Source organism: Ahaetulla prasina, chromosome 3, assembly GCF_028640845.1.
Source record: "Ahaetulla prasina isolate Xishuangbanna chromosome 3, ASM2864084v1, whole genome shotgun sequence".
Classification (NCBI taxonomy): domain Eukaryota; kingdom Metazoa; phylum Chordata; class Lepidosauria; order Squamata; family Colubridae; genus Ahaetulla; species Ahaetulla prasina.
This window is the reverse complement of record NC_080541.1, coordinates 149,149,525-149,161,824: the sequence shown is the minus strand read 5'-3', so window position 1 is coordinate 149,161,824 and position 12,300 is coordinate 149,149,525. Positions and strand designations below refer to the sequence as shown.

The window sequence follows — 12,300 nt, the reverse complement described above, 5'->3', positions numbered from 1 at the left end:
CAAGCCACGCCCACCAAGCAGGGGTGAAATGCTCCCGGTTCGGACCGGATCACCCGATCCGGTAGCGATGGCGGCAGGCGGTTCAGAGAACCAGTAACAAAAATCCCTGCCCCACCATGCCCAGCTGAGCCACACGATCTCATTTCTTCAGCCAAAAAAATGCTTATAAAAGTAAAAAAAAAAAAAGCCTCTGATAATTGTGCGCCTCATCTGGGATCGTCAGAGGCTTTTAAAAGCATTTTTTCTACAACCTCTTTGGCCAAAGAGGTTGTAGAAAAAATGCTTTTAAAAGTAAAGTAAAAAAAAAAAAAGTTGGCTACACCCACCCAGTCACATTACCCACCACCAAGCCACGCCTACAGAACCTCTAGTAACAAATTTTACAATTCATCACTGCCACCAAGCCACACCACGCCCACCAAACCACGCCCACAGAACAGGTAGTAAAAGAATTTGGATTTCACCACTGGTTATTAGGGTGCAACACTAAATCAAACTGCATATAATCTTCTGTAAACTTGAACTTTTCAAAGCTTAGAAAAACAAATTACAAAGCATACAATACAAAAATTCATGGAAATTGTTAGTTGCTTGGAGAGATGGTCTTCCCAATAAGAGTCATACAAGCTGACAATAGGCTTTGGTAGAACAGAGAAGTACTTTGGCATGTTCTTAGTGATTTTCTTTTACATTTTAATGTATTTTATTAATAGTTGGCCACTTTGGTGCAGGTTTTATCTTTGACCAATAGTCAAAACAATAAATGGACTGATTCATTCATTAATTGATTTATTAGCATAGTAAAAACTGAGAATCTGACAGTTCTATACTACTCCATAGGCATGAAAGCCAACTGGGTGACTTTGGGGCCAATCTCTCTCTTCCAGTCAAGCCATCTTATAGAGTTGTTCTTATGGGGAAAAATAGGATAGAGCATTAGACAGATGCAGCTAAATTCTCCACTTATGATAATTGGGACCAGAATTTCCACAGCTAAGGAAGGAAATTTTAAATGAGCAGCAACCAATTTTATAACTTTTTTGTCATGGTTGTTAAGAGAACCATTGCAGTCATTAAGTGAATCATGCAGTCGTTAAGATAATCCATTCAAAGTTACAACAGCCCTGGAAAAAGTGACTTATGGCCATTTTTCACACTTATACCATTGTACCATCCCCATACATTGCAGCATCAAATTTCAGATGCTTGACAACTGCCATGTGTTTATGTGTCCCGGGTTATGTGATCACCTTCTGCAACCTTCTGACAAGCAAAGTCAACAGGAAAATCAGATTTACAACTAGTTACTAACTTAACAATTGCAGTGATTCACTGTGGTAAGAAAGATCATAAAAATGGGATCGTAAAACTTAACAACTGTCCTACTAGAGCCAATGTTGGGCAAGGATTACCTATACAAGGTTCACTATATTTGCATTCAGAAGGAAAAAGATGATATAGGTTGGGGTTCCTATGTTGAAAAGCAGTTGAAGCATGTGTCACCGAATGTCTTACCTTTAAATGTCCTAGGAACTCCCTCTTGTCTGCAAGCAATGTAGAGACAAGCGGATGCAATGGCATCGTTACTTCTCCCCTTCAGGCTCTTCTGCTCATACACTTGTTTAAATAAATTATTTGTTCGATCCTTCAAAGTAAGCAGACAAAATTCAATTAACCCGAGGCCACTTAATTAGCAATAATATCAGAAAGGCCCCTGTTCATTACATTACGCTAAATGACGCTGGAAAAATTTTCAAAGGACAAAGCATGACTTACAACTATATTGCGGGGCAGGTTGATTCTGTCGGCCATGCTAGCAATTTCCTTGAAGGCGTTCATCATTGCACGGTCAAAACTGCTCATGGTGCGACGATTTTGATACTTTGAATTCCCAAATTCATCAAAACTAGCTGCGCCTGTCCCCTGCAAAAAAAGGGTTGAGGAACACATTTGCATCCACGCAAAATACAGGTAGTATGCATATCTACTGCGAGGTAAATGGGAAGACCGCACCATCTAACTTAAACACCATTTTTTTTACTACTACCTAATAAGATGATTATCAGCAAGGCATAAGTGAAACAGAAATTAATGTTATGTCAACATGGACCACAGAACAAACTTAAAATATGAAAAGCACATATTATGTAAGGGTAAAGTCCTTTATAATGTTCATTTCATTCATTTTCAAAAGCTATCCTTCCAAAAGCAATTAGCACCTCCAATTTAGAAATCAGTTGCCTATCTAGTTTTTATAAAAGGTGAAATATTAACAAGCTCTAAGTAAATATCACACTACATAGAACAAAAGGAACAGCTAAAATGGAATATAATCCCAGGGGCTTCGGGCTGATGTGCAATTAAGTCATATGTTAGCACAGTATCTAAAGCATGGACTGAATAAATCTCTGATATTATAAAGGTAACTTCTATAAAAATCCCACCAAATGCTGGATTTTTATTTTTTTTTGCTTTGTGCATTCTCCTATTAAGATGGCTTGATTCTGATTTAGAACCAGAGGGAATATTGATGACTTAAGTATGTTTAGGAGTTTACTTACTTACTCACTTACTTACTAAGTAAGTAAGTGAGTTAATTACTTAGTAACTTATTACTTACTTACTCACTTACTTCATCACTAGTCATTATCTATGTACAACACATTAAAAGCACATCAAAAATGTAGAAATTTCAGAAGAAAGTCGCCTATTTTCTCTGTCTTCCTACTGGTGTTCTGCAACAGGCAAGTATGAACAATTATTAGCCTTCTCTATTAAACTCCACAGATGGGAACTAAGCTTTGCCACTGGCCAGGACAGCTCATAAGAAAACACAATTTTCTTTGGAAAGGAGTACTTTTGGTTTAAATTATCTTATGTATGTCATTCTCTGACTGAAACCAGGAAGGAACCACACACATACATATGCTTGAATGTGCTGTTTATCCATAACGTTATTTCTATCTTTTCTTGAAAAAACAGGGGACTGGAGGCTAAAACATATGAAGAACGGTTGCAGGAACTCGGTATGTCTAGTTTAATGAAAAGAAGGACTAGGGGAGACATGAAAGCAGTGTTCCAATATCTCAGGGGCTGCCACAAAGAAGAGGGAGGCAAGCTATTCTCCAAAGCACCTGAGGGTAGAACAAGAAGCAATGGGTGGAAACTGATCAAGGAGAGAAGCAACTTAGAACTGAGGAGAAATTTCCTGACACTTAGAACAATCAATAAGTGGAACAACTTGCCTGCAAAAGTTGTGAATGCTCCAACACTGGAAATTTTTAAGAAAATGTTGGATAGCCATTTGTCTGAAATGGTGTAGAGTTTCCTGCCTGGGCAGGGGGTTGGACTAGAAGACCTCCAAGGTCCCTTCCAACTCTATTATTATGTATTATGTATATAACAATAAACATGAGGAAGAAAAGAGCCACCCTTCTATTGTTCACAAAAATTTAAAATTTCCGAAAACTGGACCATGCACAATGCGGAAAATAAAAAGCAAAGAGTGAAAGTAGAGCTCTGGGTGGAGGAAATATTTGAAAGAACTGCCAGCACAAGAACGTTCCCTCTCCTCCCTGCCTGATTCATACTGGCTGGGTCAACTGAAGTTATAGTCCAAAAAATGACAAAGAGCATCAGATGGAGAAATTCAATGGCAGAGGAGAGCTATCTAAGCAGGACCTCTGAGAAAGTGACAGGTAGCTTCTGGAACAGAAGCAGGAGGGAACCCTTCCATCATAACCTCCCCCTTCCCCCCCCCCCGTGTCTTACAACACAGCTCATGGCTTCAATTTCAGTATCGACTAATGTTTTAGAATAAAACAACATTTAACGTTCTCTTTCTTATCAACAAGATCATTCTATTTGCCAATTGTCCACTGCAAAAGAGTCCAACAATAGAACTATCTTGTGACATTAAATTGCAGTAATTACTAGTGAAATATCCAATCTTTTCACTGTATCCACCTTTAAGCTTCCTTGAAAATATTAATTGCCCAGTAAGCCATTCATCATTCCATTAATGAGCTTTGAGGATACCTACTTCTTAACTGTTTTCCAAAACAATGATATGGCAATATTCTAATTACAGTTAACCAGTACAACTGTAAATGTTGGATTTCTTAATAGCCAGGAAGAAGTAATTGAGAGCTCATACTCCACTGATATATCAAGGCCAGCACACAATGTTTTGTTAACTATGTCACTTAGACATGGATTTTGGCAAAAAACTATGTCTCAGTAGAAGACCACTCTATTTGTATGCAGGGGGATACAATGTGCATGCCTGTGCAAAACATGCATCTCCCCAGTAAGTAGGAATATTGTGATAGCAGCTGGGGGGGGAAAACTACAAATAAGACTTGCAGCAGCCATCAGTTCAAAAGATTTTGACATAAATATTAATAGTATTAATAAAAGAATGTGTCAAACTGGCACTTGAAATGTATCAAACTTTATAACTCAAGACTACAGACAAAAAGGAAAACACTTCAAACAAGTTAAATAAATAGCTCCTATGTATACTTTCCCAAAGAGCTGCTATGTATCAATTTCCCAAAAAATTCAAAGTTAACATTTCCTTTGCTTCCTACACTCTTCATATTGGGAGAAAAAACTATCTAATACTGTTGAAGTGACTATAAATTATCAAAACAAAAGCATTTCCAGTCGTAGTACTAAGAAATTTGTGTTTAGCAGTATTTTTATTAATGCAATATAATTTTGAACACTGAAACATTCACACATTGTAAGGTTAAACATTTATATACCTTGCCAATCATTGTAGTCAAATCTCCATCACTAAGGAGAGGATTCTGGGTATCTCCAACTCGAGATGGGTCTTTAGTTGCTTTGTCATTGCTGAATGTTCGCCATTCTGACCCTACATCTATTACTCTGTCACCTGAATATGCAAAAAACAAAACAAAACCCAACCCTATTATAGTTTATTCCTTTGGGAAAGTTGTTTACAAACATACTTCTTTCTCACTAGCATTTGTATCCCCTGAAAGCAATTAATACAATAGCAGATTAGAAAATATGGGTGAGGCTTCGGATGAAAAAAGTCCTGTGGAAAGGTCTATATATAACAGTAACAGTGGGATGCTTCATAAATAGTGACAGGCCTTAAAGTCAATTGTATTTCAAAAATTTTCATAGTGATGGCACTATACCCTTAGAACTATCAAACTATACCCGCTCAAGCATAGGCAGCCAAGGAGCAACATAGGCATTACAACCATACAAAATGAAATATTTTTTCTATGAAAAAAAAATCAAATCTGTAAGCACTGCTGTGTGTCACAGAATCAAATTTCCCTACTATTTGTGCCTAGTACATCCCTTGGTACCTGAGCTCAGTTAAGGCAAGAGAAAGAACAGAGAACGTCAGACACATTTAGAACTGAGTAGACACATCATTAGTAGCAAGTCTCACATGACATTCATAGCAAGCAGAGCATTTTTAAATCAATTCTTGTTTTCAAGCATAATATGAAACAACATATCCAGCAACATATAATCAGTATTAATATACTTATTTTCTTCAGTTATTAAGAGCAAACCAGAAAAATACCATAACAATAAAGTTATAGTTCATTTGCCTATTTGAGGTGTAAAAAACATAGTTTATGTAGGTCTAGCAAATACTAACTGGCATATGAATTTTGTGCTCTGAACAAGTATCTGGAAATGGGGGGGGTGTCTTAAATCAGTACCTTTTTCTACATTATTTTCAAAACATTTTATTTTTTTATTATTATTATTTTCCACTATTGTTTCTTTCTGTGGCAACCAAAATTCAGCCAAAATCCCTGCTGTTTAAAAATGAAAATTACACCTTCCAATTTATCCCATCAAAATGGAACTTTTTTATTTTAATCTATCAGTAAAAAAGGAATATTCTTTTCTCTTACACAAGATTTTAATAGGAATTTAAGAAAAATTAATTTGCATCATCAATTTTCCACCTTGTATTAAAACATTGCTACAAAACTTGGTCTCTTTTTTTTCTTCCTATCAAGTGCATCAAGACATTCTTTGGAACACTTCTTCTTCTCACAAATCTTGTATTTATTCTAAATATGTTATCAATTTCTGCCTCTGAATTTTCCTCATTCCAATCCCCCCAAAAATTGCTGAAGCATAACCTTTTCTCTAATATATTTTACCAGAATCCTGTGGAATTGTTTGATATTTCAATTTTTTTCTCCCTCAATGCTAGTAGTGCCAAATTATCTAGTTCTATTTCCAGCTCCTTCCTCAATTTTCAACTGGTCCTCACAGTTATGACTATCACAGCATCCCCATGGTTCCATGATCAAAATTTGGATGCTTAGCAACCAGCATGTTTTTATTACAGCTGCAATATCTCAGGAGCATTTGACTGCTATTTGCAATCTTCGCAGCTGGCCACCATTAAGCAAAGTCAATAGGGGAAGGCGGATTTGCTTAAAGACAACTTAACTTCAGTGATTCACTAACAATCATGGCTAAAAATTGGGCGCAACTTACTTAACCGGCTTGATTAGCAATAGAAATTCTGATCCCAATTGTGTTCATAAATCAAGGACTACTAGTGTAAGTTCTGTCTTATACTTCAGAATTTCCACTTTGAGATTAATTTGTTTTACAAATCCAAATACCTGTTTCACATCTCCAGACCCTTGTTTTACAGGGCTTTCCATCTTCTTAACTTCTCTGCCTGGCCTTTGATCTTTAGAAGGCTTTGATCCATTCTTTTTTCAAAAGCTGTCAATTTAGTATTAACTAATTTAGTCAATTTAGTATCACGCGATTCAGCTAACATGCTGCCCAACTCAACCATTTTCTTAGGTAAATCTGATACAACTCCTCTCTCTACTGATATCTCTAGTAATCCTCTCTTCTGCTGCCCTGCTGTTTTTGCAGGTGGTTGCCATCATAATATTGTAATCTTAAAGTGAAAATATCTCAGTTGCAAGAGAAAGAATAAAAGACAAGCTTAATCTCATTTTGTCTTCCTGTGCCCTTGATACTTTTATCTCAAATGCTACTCTGTAATTAGAGTCAACATTACAATCTGGCTCATGTTACCTTTATCTTTTGTTTTGTAAAATCCAACTATTGTCTACACGCTTTAAAAGTAAACAAAAAAAATTATCTCAAGGGTCCAATTTGTTTATTGTAATTCTAATTTCAAAAAAAACAAATCTTTTAAAATAACTATCCCCTTTATCTATTTTAAATTATCTTACATCTACTCCTTGTTAAGTTTTTTGGCAAAAGTTTTCAAATCTTTAAATCCCTCCTTTATTTCCCTTTTTTTAATCCAGAATCCAGTGAAATTCTCTTATTCTGCCACTCAGAAAATCTCTCTTCAGGTATAAATTACATCCGAGAGAGTTTAAATGATGCTTGTTCAAATTTTGTGTCCAAGTAGGCTACACTACAGCTGTGAATTTGATTGAAATCCTTCAACTCCCAGTCACTCAACTCACAACCTGACTGCAAAAATCTCAGTTCCTGCCATCTACTCATGAATGAAATGCACAATCACAGGAGCGGAAAGTTATCTAGAAATTGGTTGATCTATGCAAAAAACATGTCTGACCTTGACTAGGACTGAGTCAAAAGCTGGAGACCGCTGGTTTAGGTGTGTCCTCGCAGCTTTGACAGACTCAGTCCTATTGGCTTGCAGACGAGGACAACCCATTCCTGGATGCTGCCTCCACTACAAGGGAGAAGCAGCTGTCTGGAGTGGGCTTCCTGGTAAGCATTTATGGTGGACCAGGGACAACATAGCATTGGAGATCAGTGTCCAGATAGTGAATTCTGCTGGTGCAGCCTTTCTGGGTAAAGGAGGGGATCATAAATAAATTTCTTTAGCTTAGTATTTCTAACCCAATTTTTGTTGCCTGCTAGTGCTTCATGCTGCTTGTGCCAAAACTAAATTCAATAACTGATGGCTACGTATATATTAATCGACACATTTTCATTGTGTATGAGGGCTACATTAGTTTAAAATCTGAAGATCTTTTGAGAAGTTTCTGACAAAATGTATCATCCATGCTAATATTCCATTCATTAACTACAGTACTTTGTTTTAAAAAGAAATCACTATTATGACTTGAAACTATATTAGAAATCCTGTAATTGTGCTCAAACTGAAAGCATTTAAAATTAACAAACTATAAAATAGAGTTTATATATTAAAGTAGAGTAATAGTTTCACTGTTCCAAATTTTCCCAATATATATAAAAATATTTCACATTAAAAAATATTACAAAATGTGAAGGCTGATGTGTTGCTAATGAAGGGTATTCAGCTGTCGGCTTGTTATCAAGCCTGTGGAAAAAGGAAACAGTCTGTAATTAGAAAAAAATCCAGATATAGTCATGAATTCATAAACTATAAATGTGCCAAAATTACTGACATTATTAAGCAGAACTATTTTCCAAATCATGACTCAGAAAAGGCTTCCTCTAAAAAGACAAGAGGTTTGAAAAAGAAATAATTGAACTCGGCACTTTGTCGTAACCTATGTGTTGCTGAAGAAGTTAAGCCTACTAAGGCTACATACATAGAAAACAGGCAACAAGAACATTTTACCTGACTTTTCTACCATGAATACAAGGTAGTAATTCCACATAGCATCTTGTCAGCCATACCAATCAGATTAATCTACAGCTTTGAATATTTAAAATCAAATTTGAAAAATGTGATGTATTGCTAAAATAACACCATGATTGAGATATGTCTACTTTTAGAGTACTTCCAGTCTCATTGTGTTACAACTTGCTCTAGCTGAATCACTCGAACAAAATCACAAAACAGCTTGTACAAAATTGTACAGAATTATAATAATTAAGAATGACTTATAGGAACAGATATAGAGAAGATGAACCATAATTGTCAAGGCTGATAACAGGGTTCCCCACGCCCCCAGAACTACAGGAGATCGGCCATTATTCTTTGCCCTGCATGCTAGGTTTAACTTGACCAATCACTGACCAATTAATTTCATTTATAATCTCCAGCTTACAACTGACTTTAAAATAAAATCCTGGGCTAATGTTTGCACACCTAGGCTTTTTTCGCATCCCCAAATTTGGATAACATTTTGTCTAACAAAGAGTTCTATAGAACTCAAGCTGCCTGAAATGCATTTGGGTCAATGTAAAATGGGGGGGGTGACATTGTCAAAGGTGTATGACAATGTCACCAACTGGTGGTCCATGGACCACTGGTGGTCCGTGAGAAATTTTTGGTGGTCCCCAGAAAAATTATTTGCATTTTTTTATATTGCATTAAATCAGGGGTCCTGAAACTATGGCCCCTGGGACAGATACATGCAATGAACATTTGTATTGCTGCAGAGAGTCTCCCCCTTCGGGGTCTTCTTGTGTGGGTCAGAGGGGGCAAGAAATTCCACCTTGGGGTCTGCTTCAGCCTCCTGGTGCGGGGCTTTGGGTGAAGGCTGGAGGGAAGTGCTGCTGGTGGCAAAGAACCGGAGGGCCTTGTTCCAGTGGGACAGCATCAGGGCCTGGAACTGGCTGACCATCTCAGCCCACTGAGCCTCCAGGCGCCGGTACCTGGCCTTGCACTTCCTCAGGTCTTCCTTCTGTTTGGAAAGTCTATGCTTGCAGTCCTCAGTGAGGTGCTTCTGCTAGCCTCCTTCTTGGTCAGATCCAATTTGAACTGAGCCAGCTGTTTTGCGAACTCTTTCTCAGGGTGGCTGCTTAGCTCCAGCAACTGCTTCCCGTTGGGGAAGAGCCCCGGCAGGCAGTTGAGGAGTAGCGAGTAGAGGCTGGCAAGGCACTCCTCGATGTGAGTGACATTGTTGGCCACACCCACCCAGTCACATGACCACCTTGCCACGCCCACCCAGCTGGTCATTAGGCAGATCATATTAGTGGTCCACAGGATTTAAACTAATGAATTTAATGGTCCCTGAAGTCCAAAAGATTGGTGACCCCTGTACTATAAAGGCCACCCAACCAAACAGAGGAAATAGATGAATTTTTTGCTAGTTCAAGCTAATTTGCAGCACACCACAATAGTAATGGGGGATTTTAACTACCTTGACATGAACTGGGAGACAAACTCGGCACCAGGTTCCTGACAAACCTAGCAGACAACTTTGTTTTCCAAAAAGAAGAGAAGGGAACAAGGGGATCAGCCATATTGTACTTGATTTTCACTAACAGAGATGAAATAATAGAAGGTGTTGAAGCTACAGGAACCTTGGGGGGAAGTGATCATGCAATATTGGAATTCAACATTATGCAAGCACAAGCAATAGAACAAAGTCAAACTAGAGTCTTGGACTTTAAGAGAGCCAATTTCAATAAACAGAGAGAGAACTTGGGAAGGATTCCATGGATGAGAATTCTCAAGGGGAAAACAACTCAAGAAGCTTGGGAAATTTTGAAAAGTAAGATTATAAAAGCCCAGTCTAGCACAATACCAATGAAGAAAAAAAATAAATACAAAAAAGCCAACACAGTTCTAGGCTGCAGAGGGATAGAATCAAGATCACGTGAAGTGTTAATACCATTTTATAATGCCTTGGTAAGGCCACACTTGGAATACTGCATCCAATTTTGGTTGCCACGATGTAAAAAAGATGTTGAGACTGTAGAAAGAGTGCAGAAAAGAGCAACAAAGATGATTAGGGGACTCGAGGATAAAACATATAAAGAAAGGTTTCTGGAAATGGGTATGTCTAGTCTTATGAAAAGAAGGACTAGGGGTGATATGATAGCAGTATTCTCAAGGGTTGCCACAAAGAAGAGGGAGTCAAGCTATTCTCTAAAGCATCTGAGGGTAGAACAAGAAGCAATGGATAGAAACTAATCAAGGAGAGAAGCTACCTAGAATTAAGGAGAAATTTCCTGACAATTAGAACAATTAATTAATGGAACAACTTGCCTCCAGAAATAGTAAATGCTCAACACTGGAAGTTTTTAAGAAGAGATTAGATAACCATTTGTCTGAAGTGGTGTAGGGTTTCCTGCCTAAGCAGTGGGTTGGACTAGACCTCCAAGGTCCCTTCCAAATCTGTTATTGTCTATTCTGTTCTGTCTTTCATGCCATTGTGGTTTCTCTGATGGCATCAACCAACCCCAGAAGAAAATTTATTTTTTATTTGCTAGGATAATTGATACTTTAAAAGCCTATATTAAGACAAAAAAAATGAGACTAAAGCATGGTCAGTAAGATGCATTCCTTCCACCATCCTATCATCTTCTTGCAAGCTTATATTGGGATTCATGCTCCCTTTTTGGCTGTTAGCTTTTATGTAAATATTTAAGCATTGTTCCTTTTAAGGCCTAGCAGTAACTTCACTTTGAGGCAAACTTTCATTACTGTTTACTGCATCTAAAAAAAGCAAGATGTACTTGAAATTCTGGCACTATATAAATAGAACATTCAGCATAGCTATTATGTAATATTTTTCCACACATGGGAATGACCTATATGACTCACTGGAGAGAAGTACCCTCTTGTGAATTAGGCACCATTCCTGCCTTAACAATCAACAGTACTCTGACACCAATAACTATGGCCAAATAAGTAAAAGATGGCATAATAATATAAAAAGGACACAACTATTTGGGATAATGTAATAAATAAACATGGCATATGATTTAATATTAAAGAAATTTCATATTTCAAGACCATGTAAAATATTCTCTAAAAAAGGAGGTACTCTACAAAATTATTTGTGGGACTGTGAGAGTTCTTTGTTTTCCAAGGACTGTGCATCCCAGTGTAGAAGATAATCATAAAATGCCGTATTGTAGCACACACGTTTCTCTGTAGTAGGCTGTTGCCCTGGATTAACTCCACCCTCTTTGTCATGCCCCCATCGAGAGTCTGAATCTGCAGCGGAAGATGAGCTGGAACAAGAACTGACAGCGAGTGAGAGGCAGGGAGGAGAGACAGAGCTCAGACGAGGAGCAAGAAGTACCCCCTCCTGATGCAAGGGCTCAAATGTGCAGAGAAGGCGTGATCAGTGCAGACGGAGCAGGCCATGTGCGAGGCAAGTGCCCCGCCTGAGGCAAGTGCCCCACCTAGCTTCACCAGGCACACCTGGGGAATGGGACTTAAGGAGATGGTGCGGGGAGGGGCATTTGTTGGGAACAAACACTGAGTTCCTGAAGTGTTGTGTGCAGACATTTGAACTTGCCAAGAGTCCTTGCATTCTTCGTTGGCGTTCTGGACTAATTATCTGGGTCTTTTTCTCCCTGAACTCCTTGTTTGGCTCTTATTTTGCCAAATACATTTGGGATTTACTGCAATGCAGCCTTGGTGCA

General features: G+C 38.0%; 1 protein-coding gene across 1 annotated transcript in view; it reads right to left on the bottom strand.

Moving 5' to 3' along the window:
• Window positions 1–12,300, bottom strand: part of GTF2B (general transcription factor IIB) — a 29,944-nt gene that overhangs the window by 3,666 nt on the left and 13,978 nt on the right. Inside the window, exons 3-5 of the mRNA XM_058175300.1 lie at window positions 4,770–4,903; window positions 1,777–1,923; window positions 1,516–1,645 (exon numbers count right to left, since the gene is read on the bottom strand). Of these exons, the coding sequence (XP_058031283.1) occupies window positions 1,516–1,645; window positions 1,777–1,923; window positions 4,770–4,903 (411 nt within the window). The remainder of the gene's footprint in view (window positions 1–1,515; window positions 1,646–1,776; window positions 1,924–4,769; window positions 4,904–12,300) is intronic.